A 12,330-nucleotide genomic window follows, 5' to 3' on the forward strand; every position below is an offset into this window, starting at 1 on the left:
CGCCCAAAACTGGACACCATACTCCAGTTGAGCCTAATCAGAGTGGAGCAGAGCGAAATAATTACTTCTCATGTCTTGCTTACAACACTCCTGCTAATACATCCCAGAATTATGTTTGCCTTTTTTTTTTTTGCAACAGTGTTACACTGTTGACTCATATTTAGCTTGTGATCCACTACAAACCCCTGATTCCTTTTCGCAGTACTCCTTCCTAGCCAGTCATCTCCCATTTTGTATGTGTGCAACTGATTGTTCCTTCCTTAGTGGAGTACTTTGCATTTGTCCTTATTGAATTTCATCCTATTTACGTCAGACCATTTCTCCAGATTATTCTGAATTTGAATCCTATCCTCCAAAGCACTTGCAACCCCTCCCAGCTTGGTATCATCTGAAACTTTATAAGTGTACTCTCTATGTCATTATCTAAATCACTGATGACGATATTGAATAGAACCAGCCCCAGAACTGATCCCAGTGGGACCCCACTCGATATGCCCTTCCAGCTTGACTGTGAGCCATTAATTACTACTCTCTGGGAACACTTTTCCAACCAGTTATGCACTCACCTTATAATACCTCCATCTAGGTTATATTTCCCTAGTTTGTTTATGAGACTGTCATGCAAGACAGTATCAAAAGCCTTACTAAAGTCAAGATATACCACATCTACCGCTTACCAGTCTCCTCAAGGCTTGCTACCCTGTCAAAGAAAGCTATTAGGTTGGTTTGATATGATTTGTTCTTGACAAATTCATGCTGACTCTTACTTATCACCTTATTATCTTCTAGGTGTTAGTAAATTGATTGCTTAATTATTTGCTCCATTATCTTTCTGGGTACTGAAGCTAATCTGACTGGCCTGTAATTCCCTGGTTGTCCTTATTTACCTTTTTATAGATTGGCAGTATATTTGTCCTTTCCAGTCCTCTGGAGACTCTCCCGTCTTCCATGACTTTTCGAAGATAATTGCTAATGGCTCAGATATCTCCTCAGTCAGCTCCTTGAATTTTCTAGGATGTATTTCATCAAGCTGTGGTGACTTGAAGACATGTGTACACAACCATGTCACCCTTCTCTTTGCATCCCTCCCATGAATTACCCCCTTCTCAACTGCATGAAATATAAGAGACTTTTCTTCTCTTTCAAGATCCTTCAGGGCCTATCCCCACCCTACCTATCATCTTTCATACTAAGATGTCAACTCCCACCCGACTCTGGCCCACAATACCAGTCTCTATCATCCATTTGTTATATTTTCAATCAAACACCTTCAAGCTTTCTCCCATGCTGCCCCTTGTGATTGGGAGGAGCTCCCCATAATCATCAACAAAGCTAACACATACTCTTCCTTAAAAATCCTCCTTACAACTCCTTTTCCGTTATACCTACAAAGAACTTGACGATGACTAAGATGCTGGTGTGCTGAGACCATTGCCTATCATGCTGACCACTAATGTTTCACTGTTTCTTTGTACTCCCCATTCATTGTCCCTTGTCCTACACTTAGGCCTGGTCTACACTAACGTGGGGGGTCGAACTAAGGTACGCGACTTCAGCTACGCGAATAGTGTAGCTGAAGTCGAACTACCTTAGTTCGAGTTACTTACCCGTCCAGACGCCGCGGGATCAAAGTCCTCGGCTCCCCCGTCGACTCCGCCACCGCCATTCGCGGTGGTGGAGTTCCAGAGTCGACGGGAGCGCGTTCGGAGTTCAAACTATCGTGTCTAGATTAGACGCGATAGTTCGAACTCCGAGAAGTCGAACACTACGCATCGACCCGGCAGGTAAGTATAGACCTACCCTTAGATTGTAAACTCTTTATGACAGAGACCATCCTTTTGTTCTGTGTCTGTACAGCGCCTAGCACAGTGGTGTCTTGTGTCTATGTTTAGTGCTCCTATGTGCTACGGTAATACAAGTTAATAATAATACAACATATATAGTACAGCGCGTATGAACACGTTTACACACAGGAATATATATTTGATGTATACATGTCAGAGAGGAATGTCACACAAACCTCTCTTTCAAAGCACTGAACACCACACACTCATATTTAGTTTCAGGAAAAGACAGAAATGGACCCAATTAGTTAATGTCTGCACAGTGCTTTAGGATCCCCAGATGGCAAGGTACTATTCAAGGGCAAAGAATGATTACTACTACTTTATTGTCAGGCTGTACCTCTTACATGCCCAACGGCAACACCAGTGACTGTATAAGATTGCAGACCTGTTTCTCAGCATTAGTCCTGGCTGATTCCTCTTGTGCTAGCACCATTTCCCGCTCTGCAGTTATCTGCACACTCTCTCTCAGCGCCTCTTCCAATTCTTCAATCCGATCATCCTTTTTACGCAGGTTATCCTGGAAAATGATGGGAGACCAGGTGAAGTAGACTAATTTGGAAATAAGTATCAGAGCCCATTAACAACCAAGTGCTATGCCAACTAAATAGCTGCTCTCCCTCCCAGGGTGCAATTCCATATCAAAATATCTTCGCAAAAAAGGAAGGAAAGATGAAGTGAAGGAAGAGGAGGAGGAATTGCATAATACAGTGAAGGAAAAATCTAGCAAAGCAAGACAGATGTGCTTGCCCTCTGCAACTGTGGTACCACAATCCTTTCAGATCAAACAGCACAGGTATGAGAGGGTTGTTTGTAAAGAAAAGGTTAGTGTGCAGTTCCAAAGAAGCTTAATAGCCAGCAGTGGTGGGACAATAGCAGCATTTGGATTCCCTCATGCACTCTCACTCTCACAGGCAGGTGTGGCAGAAGGGAAACATAGCATTGCAATTTTGCAATTCACCATGTCCAGATGAAAAAAAATATTTTATTGTCTGAAGCAAATGTTAACCTAACAAGAAAACAGGACAAACATCTGTACAGTTTCAGCCAAGTTTAGCTTCAGTTTTTCATCAAATACTGTTGCATGAAAAACCCACTTGAAGTTCTGGTGGAAAGTCCAGTTTGGATTTCAGGCATCTGAAGTGTAATATCCCCATATACTTCATTCTTTGATTAAGAATATCTTCACAGCTGCAAGTTTAGGTGTCCTGCATATATTCAAAGGCCACTGAAGTGCACTACTGGGTCAGGAGGAAATATCAAAAACTATTTGTTTACACACACAATGTAATTTGGAAAAAGTAGTATCAAGGGAACTGAATTCCAGTTTTTACCAGGAGAATCTGCTCATGAGATATTTCTGACAGTAAATGCACTCCTGTGTTTGGAGTGATAGCTTGGCCACAAGATTGAAAAACAAGCCACTTTAGGCTGGTCAGGATACTTTGATTTCTTGAAGTGTGGCAGCCGCTGATTTAAAAATAATCAACTGAAATAAGCAAGCTGGGGACACATTCTATGCATCTTTGGTGTTGCAGGCTATGTTAGCTCACACAATAATCATCAGCATTAGAGATCTGATTTTAAAGTAACCACAAGGACTTCTTAATCTACTTCTCTGCAGTTGCAGGCCTTGTAATGGAGGGACCATACTCTCTTATTCATATGAACACCTTGCTTCTCACATCCCACTTGCTATCTGATAAGTAGCTGAAATGAGGGAAGAAGCGGTGGCAAACCTATGCCTTTGTTTTCTGTCCTTTCAGATCTTGGTGTTGAAATCCTCCCACTGTTCCTCTGGAAGTATTTTACAGCACACAAAGTGTGAGGAATAACAATTGATTTTGAAGAGGTTTGGAAAGAGGCTTGGTTCTGAATCCACCATTCTGATAATGTTACTAGAGTTTAAAGAAGGATTTTATTCCTAGATGTCCATCTCCAAGGAATTGGGCTGTGTCCCCCACAAGAGCTGAGCAGTGCAGACTGGTTCTCTCTCAAGCTTGTCACTTCTAATCATCCTGTTCCAATACAGCTGTATATCAGCCTGCCAAGAGAGCTGTGCAGATCTCTGGCACCACTGCCAAGTGGAGACAGTCTAATGGGACCTGTCCAGCCAGTAGGAATCTACAACATGTGGCTGGCTTTCAAAAAGGTATTCGAGATACTTTCCTATAGTGCTTGTTGTTCAAAGAAGAACGTAAATTAAATGGATTTACAGGGGGGCAACGGCCAGTTCAGTTACAATAGAGTTTCCCACAAAACTAATGAACAGGTTTTCACATTAAAAATTTATGCTGCATGAGTCAAATTACACCCCTTGTTGAGTCCTTTTGATGCACTGATAAAATCTTCCAATGTTCTCAAAACTACTTAGGGGTTGCAATTAGTCAACTCAAAGTCATCCCCTCAAAAAAGAATGAAATAGTGAGTTCCCCAAAAAATCTCATCATAGAGTGTTAATTCTGCCATGCTTGAAAAATGTCAATATTGTTGACTACACTCTTTCAAATCTTCTCCCTGGTTAGGCTGTAGAGTTTGGGACGGTCCATTCCATTTCACTGCACAGGATCTGGTAAGGCCCATCTAAACAGCTGTGTGCAACGGGAAAGTGGTTTATAAGAAGGAATTTGGCATATAAAGTTAAATCTACACATACGTGTTCTTCTGTGCCCAAACATTTAAGAGCTCCAGGTACCCAGCCTAGTAAATTGCTCCATTCAGAAAAGTAAACTTTGGAGGAGAGAAATAAGAGCTATTGTGTCCTATTGGTGATGTCAGAACAGGCTGGAACAGCACTTTGGTACTTGCATGTGAAAATCTTTGCTGGTGTGTCTATTTGGAAACTGCTGTTTGAAATAAATGTGAGAAAGATATTTTGCATATTAATGTTATCAGCAAAATCTCTACAGCACGTGTTTAATTACTTTCCCTAAAATGCCACTCAGACATACAGGCATCCTCTGAAAACATTTATGCAGATGCTGGAGTGCTAGGCAATACTGGAAAATGCACAGTGTGCATTCATGCAAACAACTGTCAACACCCTCTTCACCTTCAGCATATGAGCCACCTACAGTCTATTCAGTAAGTAGAGTTTAGTTATAACTTTGTTCTTCCAGTCTATCAGACAAACGTGCTGCGAAAAGTCATGGTAATTTCCTCTAACTCATATTCACTCCACTATGAGCCTTCACACCTGTCCCTATAAAACAATGTCAAAGTCAGAAATGAGTAGCAGAGCCTGACAAACCCACACAGTTCTGGTATTCCAAAGCATAGCATAGTGAGTTTTTGTTAGACCACAGCATTAATTATTCTGTTCCTTGCTCCTTGGTCCATCAAAAAATTTTTTTTGATCCAAGTTGTTTGTAGATGTAAAACATGGAACTGGAGAGAAGAAAAATAGAAAAAAAAATCAGTTCTGTAGTAAGTAGCAAAATCAAGTGATAGATGAGGCCCTTTATGGGAGGAAAACCTCTCTTGCAGATTTTTCTGTTTTGCACGTAGGTATCACAATGATTGGGCAACTTATAAAAACCTGAAGAGAAATCTCCAACTTTCCCAGAGAGCTACATGAACATAGAGGAGGAAAAAGTCTTCTTGTGAGAGTTTGATTTTCATAATAGTTGATATATGGGGGTCACAAATGGATTTAGACATTGCCCTTGAAGAAGGAAGAAATAAAAATGCTTTGCACTTTCAAGTGGAACTGAGTTGAATGGTGAGTGACATTTGCTTTTTGGTGTTTTGATGACAAACTTGAGTAATATTTAGTAGTTGAGCAAAGTGACAAATGGATACAAATCAAAATTTTTGTCCTCTGCAGAAACATCTACCACCTCAGTATTCTCCACTAACAGAACAGTTATAAAATGGTAGAGCAAACTGCAAAGTACAGAAATTATATGTAAAATGTTCCCCAAAGCCATCCTTACAGAAAGAAAAGGAGGGTTGAGAAAAAGACAGAGATGGGAGCAGGCCTTTGGGAAGGTCAGGCTCCCAAATTCAGGGATCACAGTCTTAGGGTGAACCCAAGTGTGGTCTGTGTTTATTTTTGCTTTCCATTTACATAAAAATTTTACTTTCAGTAGCGCTAAGGAAAAAGATATTACTGACGACAACTGTCTTTTTCCTACTGAATCACTCCACTGGTTTATGGTGCCCTTGTGGAAAAAAATGTCAATTTTTAATTCTATGGATATCCTGGGAAACTCAAGATGTATTTCTACCAGACACCCATCAAACAGCAGTCCTATATAGGAGCAGAATTGTCACATTAGAACATGATCAGAAGCAAGACCAATACACCTCTTTGGATAAAGGAAATCAGATACAGGGCATGGCCCAAAGTAGTAAGAGAAAAATAACAATCACATGATTTTTCAGATGCTCATACATCAGACAAGTTAACTGATCCACTGAAGTAGTGGATTGGAGGGGAAGAAAAGCTGTCTGACAAATGCATTCATTACATTTTGATATTGATGGCAAAACTGCAGGTACGTAAAATAAAAACAATAAATTGTCAGTGCTTCTCCCTGAATTATACAATGCGTCATTTGGTATTTTGACCTGCAATAAGCTGAAGTCCTGAGAGTTTTTACAGATTGACAGTAGTTTCTGACTAACTCTAAGAACACCATACAGAAAATGCTGTTAAAATTATGCTGAGAAATTCCTTCAAAGTTTCAGTGTGTGTGCACGCACACATATATAAAATAGAAAATTGTTTGAAATGAAAAGGAAAAAAAAAATAAACGAACCATAATTTAAAATGTTTGACAGCAGAAGTTAATGAATCATGGAAAGAAGAAAACAGCCAGAAAATTCTGCACTACTCAGAACAAAATCTCTATAACCACCTACCTCAGTGAGACAGAATGGGGAGGGGGGGAAAGAGAGGTGAGGACAAGCCCCCACCCCTTTCCAGATAGTCAAATATGTCTGTAAAATGTCATGCCAAAGAATGTGATGGGAAACATGCTTTTATCACCAAGAATTAATTACACAGAAGCTGACACACATGTTAAGCATCACTAAAAAACACACAGTGGCTAATGTGGATGGGATAAATACAGATGAAACTAATTCCATTGCTGGAAAACAACTGAACTAAGGTTGTGAACTGAAAGAAACACCACAGAAAAGCAGCAACAATTACACACAAAACTGTAGCCCTATAAGGGCTTGTGCACTGATTAACAACAGGCAACCACATCTAGTCCCAGAAGAGTATAAAGCCCCACCAGTAGGTCTGAGATCAGAGAAACATCAATGAAGTCAAAGTCCCTTTTGGGGTAAAATTATATCAAACAGAAGTAATCCTAGTAGCAAAATACAACTACATCTAAATGCTTCTCCCTAAAATATATATAAATTGAAAAACACCAGGAATTTACAAACTGCAAAAGAATAGGCATATTAGAAAGACAGACTAATTGGATACATAATCCAGTCACAATACCCTGTTTGTCCATGGCACAACTAGTGTGAGCCAATTAATTCTTTTAGAGTTCGGGGGGAGGCAGGACGGGGAAACAACAACATTGAGAATAAAACTAAAATTAACTCAAGCACAATTTTATTCTTCACATTCCTGGAATTTATTCACCCTGTTTTGATAACTCATTTGGAAAATACTTAACAAAACCCATGGAAGGATGCACATTACTACCGCAGCCTCAAGGATCGCAGCAACTAGGTTTCAGAATATTATGCAAGGAATTGCCAACAATTGTCTGGGAAATCTGCAGAGTCAACCTTTGATTCCTTCAGAGTTTGTGTCCTTAGGGATCTTCTGCGCTATCACTCAAAGTTGTGAGAATTTTTAAAAACACTATCTCTGAAAGCGAATCAGCCATATTCAACATCAAGAGCAATCTAAAGCACAGAGAGGTTTGTACGTAACAATGGAGCAGGATCCTGACCAATGCTAACTGAAATAACAGGTCTATTATAAAATTCTGTACTCCCCACATGCTTTGCTTCCCTCTCTGGATTAGCCTGAAAGTGGATTTTATTGAACATTAGAAACTGGAAAAAAGAAAGAAAGGAAGGAAGGAAGCTGTAGATAAGTGTTAAACAGAAGGCCCAGAATCAAAGTAAAAGGAAGAACAGGTTAAGTAAGACTAGTAGAAACTGGCAATTTCTCTCTCATATAGCTACCACGCCTTGGACACTTGTTTCCTGTTAGTTTAAGTTTGGTGCCCCGAAAACGAATCAGAACAGTATGTTGATATTATATAGGTATTTCTCACTAGTAAAAGCCTAGACAGACTAAAAGTTCATGCCAATACTAACATCCGGGTTTACCATTTAGCAGTTCGTACAGGATGCCAACAGCTTTAACATTTCACTTCAGCTGCTGCAAATTACCACTTCTGTATTTGTTAAAGCCAACAGGGGCCATGATTCTGTACCACCACACTGGGTCACTGCCTCACCCATGACTGACAGTCATTGCTGAGATTGCAACTGGTAACAATGCTCTGAAATGAGCAAATAAGGCCTCCGTAATTGTGTTTTTGTGGGGGATAAGTGAGGGTAGACTACTGTAAAAAGATTTCATCACCTATAAATCAGAAGTGTGACTCAGACTCCTAAATTCCTGTGGGTTAAAGGCAAAACCAGCAACAGATGTAACTAACAGCACTTCAAAATATTAACGAGAAGCTTGAACACATAAGTGACTTCCCTGATGACCCCCACACACCCTGCTGAACTCTGCTTCCTGACGTCAGCCCTGTCATCATCATTGTACTAATATATCACAGTAGTTTTAAGACACACCTTCTGCCCCATTTCCAATCCAAACATTCAGTAAGAAGAGAGCAGGCAAAGAAACAGGCATGGAAAATGTCTAAAAATGTTCATTCTCATCCTCTCATACTTAAATTAAAAATAAAAATAAAAATACTTGTTGGTACAGTAATTCTACAGAAGTGTTTACACAGCAATTAAATGGCTGAACTTATTGAGTCTCTTCGTTTCTCAGCTACAGACAACTATTTCAGAGGGTTTCACATTTATCACTCCAGACAAGCAGTTTCCTCCCCCTTCAACACTCCTTGTCCCTTTCTGACTCTTCACTATAGTAAAGTAGCAGATTTATTTGTTAAGACTGAAGAGCTGCTTCCTTTAGAACAAGCACCACTTACCAGATAGGACTAACATGTTAGGAGGATATTAATGTTAACCTCTGTTCATTTTCCTTAAAGTAAAGAGACAGTAATTCCTTATTACCTTTACCCTAAACATTCCTCCTCCTCCCTCTCCCATCCCAATAAAAGTTCATTAAAATCATTTGATATGTCAGAATTCAATTACCAACAACCCTCATAAATGTTGGGGGAAAAAAAACAACTGAAGACAGATGCATCAATGAAGCCAATTTCAAGAAAAGCAACTGTTTCGGGTGCAGACAGGATTCTGTTACACACCAGATTTTTTTTATTATTATTCTAAGGAAATGCTTTTTCTTAAACATTAAAAGATGTCCTTTCCTCTCTCAACTCTTTTCAGTCAATGCACAGATCAGGATTGCCTCAACTATTAAAAACTGAAGTCATGACAAGAGATGCATTTGATTCTAAAAATAAAAACCACATACATTTGTACAGTCATACATTGTGTGTATAATAATGAACATTATAAAGAAAATGTCCTGCATCTCAATCCAGTTAGATCAAACAGTATCAAGACTTTTTTTGGTTTGGTTTACTACATAATAACTAGGTACCATGCCTCTGCACAACAGTTTAGTAACCATGAGCATAATTATAAGATGAAATAGCTTTTTGTTAAAAAAATAATAGACAGACATTTACATTAAATAAACAAGATGGGCTACAATAATACAGGATAATTAGATTGTGAGTTTCTTGCATTGCTTTGGTAGAGAAGTCCTGCTTCTCCATAACTGAAAGGGTTCTGGTGACATTTTAGTTAAGATTTATTTTCTTAGGCGCTGATCCAAAGCCCATTCAAGTCAATGAACATCTTTCCATTAACTTGAATAGGCTTTGGATCAGGTCTCTAGATCTTCCCTGGCAGTTTATGCTGACACCAAGGTCCATCTATTGTTCTTGATATAGAACTCAAAGATGTTCCTGATCTTCAATGGCATGGCCACCTGCTTTAGAGGAATATTAGAATCTCAAATAAATTAGGGTCAATTGTTCAGGAAGAAAATGAATAGTTTATAGGTGCTGCATTGCTCAGTTGACTTAATCATGCAGAATACCAACCTGCATATGAACTGCGGACCTGAGCACAACACTGAAAAGGCAGAGTTAAAAATTGGGTTTTTAGAAATTAGAATAATGAAAAATCCTGAAAATGCCTCAGAAGATGGACAGGACCAACAGAAGACACTAATGTTTTCTTTTTGGTCATTTGTGGTGAATTTCCCATACTATTTGAAGAAAAAGTTTCTTTTAAAGACATTTTCAGCTGTATGCCATCCAGATTATGTAAATGTATGTAGATGTCTTCACCTGGGCTATCAAGATTACATCAGTACAGACAAAAAAAACCTCTCGTCATTCTGAAAATATTCCCTTTTTGCACCACACTTAAAATGCTTCTGTAGGTGGACTGGATTAAGAGGAGAAAGAAAAATGTTTATTTTCCCCCTCAGGTGATAGTACACCCCTGTTGATCTAAATGGCCTGAAGGATATCAGAAAGTTTTGGATAATGTGCAGTTCAGAGAAACTAAAGTGATATTAACTAACATAGGGCTACATGGGGACACACTGTGGAGTCAGATAAAAAGAATTTTTTAATAAGGGGAATTTGGATAATTTGAATAAGAGAATTACTAACCAGCTCAGAAACTGTTGTTCTTCAAGATGTGTTGCACATGTCCATTCCACTCTTGGATTTGTGTGCCTAGAGGAAGGGCATCAGAAACTTTTTCCCTCAGCGGTACTCACTGGGACACTTTAGGGTCCCCTTGCTGTTATGTGCCAGTGCGTGCAGATGCTCTGCATGCAGATACAAAGGACAGAGCCGCCCCTAGACTCCTTCAGTTCCTTCTTGCCAGAGATCCAATGTAGAGGGATAGGAAGGCAGGTTGTGGAATAGACATGTGCAACACATTTTGAACAACAACAGTTACTAAATAGTTTAGTAACTGTTTTTTCTTCAAATAATTGCTCATGTGCATTCCATTCTTGGTGACTCACAAGCCATAAGAACAGGAGATGTGAGCACAGTCTATTTCAATGAAGATTGGAGAACAACCCGTCCAACTCTAGCATTGTCACTGCAGTCTTGAGCCACAGAGTAGTGGGAAGAAAATGTGTGGACTGAGGACCACATTACTGCTCTACAAATGTCTGCAACTGGAACCTGTACCAGAAAAGCTGGATGAGGCCAACTGCAACCCTGTCAAATGAGCTGCAACTCTGCTAGGCGGATTGACATTAGCCAAGTCATAGTACATATGTATACAGGAGGCATTCCAGGAAGAAATTCTCTGGGTAGAGACTGACTGTCCTCTTATTCTGTCTGCCACTGCTACGAACAGCTAGGAGGATTTATGGAAGTGCCTGATTCTGTCCAGGTAGAATGCTAGAACTCTTCTGACATCCAAGGTTTGCAAATGCTCTTCTTCCCTGCTTGAATATGGTTTTGGTAGGATACAGGCAAATAAACTGGCTGATTGATGTGGAAAGATGACACCATCTTGGAGATAAACTTTGGATAAGGACACAGGTAAACCTTGTCCTTAAAAAAAGATTGTATGTGGAGGCCGAACACTGAGAAATGCAGCTCCCCTACTTTTCTGGCCAAGATAACGGCCACCAAAAATGCTACCTTCGCTGACAGATGCAGCAGAGAGCAGGTAGCCAATGGTTCAAATGAGGAACCCATAAGACTTGATGATACTAAGTTTAGATCCCACAGAGGAACACGGTCTTGTACTTGAAGATATAATTTGACTAAGCCTTTCAAAAACCTTATGAACATGTCATTGGAGGAAAAAGTGATTGTCCACTTTAGGGAGGAATGTTGAAACAGCTGTCAGATGTACTTTGATTGAACAAACTACCAACTCTTGGTGTTTCAGGTAAGTAGTCCAGGATATGTTGAACTGAAGATTGGTCAGAGATATCCCATACTAGTAACACTACATGGAAAAATGTCTCAATTTAGAGAGGTAATTAGCTCTTGTAGAAGGCTTTCCACGACTTAGCAGAACCTCTTGAACCTCTTTTGAGCAAGACCGCTCTCTAGTATCCAGCCATGGTGCATCCTTGCAGTTAAATGAAGGGACCATGATCTTGGGAAATTAGGTCCAAGTCTAGGGGACGTGGAACTAGAGGTTTCACTGACAGTGCCAGGAAAGTGGACAACCAGTGTTGATGGGCCCATGGTGGGGCTATAAGTATGACTCTGGCATGGTACTGTCTTATCGTTAGTAATACGTGTGAATGAGCAGGATTGGTGGAAAAGGATGGAAGAGTCAGCCTGATCATGAC

General features: G+C 39.8%; 1 protein-coding gene across 12 annotated transcripts in view; it reads right to left on the reverse strand.

Annotated features, from left to right (window-relative positions):
* Window positions 1–12,330, reverse strand: part of ERC1 (ELKS/RAB6-interacting/CAST family member 1) — a 562,177-nt gene that overhangs the window by 238,262 nt on the left and 311,585 nt on the right. For 10 of the 12 annotated variants that reach the window (XM_039546718.1, XM_039546709.1, XM_039546701.1 and 7 more), the window contains one exon: window positions 2,233–2,364. The exons of the other annotated variants lie outside the window; for them this stretch is intronic. In XM_039546718.1, coding sequence (XP_039402652.1) covers window positions 2,233–2,364 — 132 coding nt within the window. The remainder of the gene's footprint in view (window positions 1–2,232; window positions 2,365–12,330) is intronic. 12 annotated transcript variants of the gene reach the window in all.

Source organism: Mauremys reevesii, linkage group 1, assembly GCF_016161935.1.
Source record: "Mauremys reevesii isolate NIE-2019 linkage group 1, ASM1616193v1, whole genome shotgun sequence".
Classification (NCBI taxonomy): domain Eukaryota; kingdom Metazoa; phylum Chordata; order Testudines; family Geoemydidae; genus Mauremys; species Mauremys reevesii.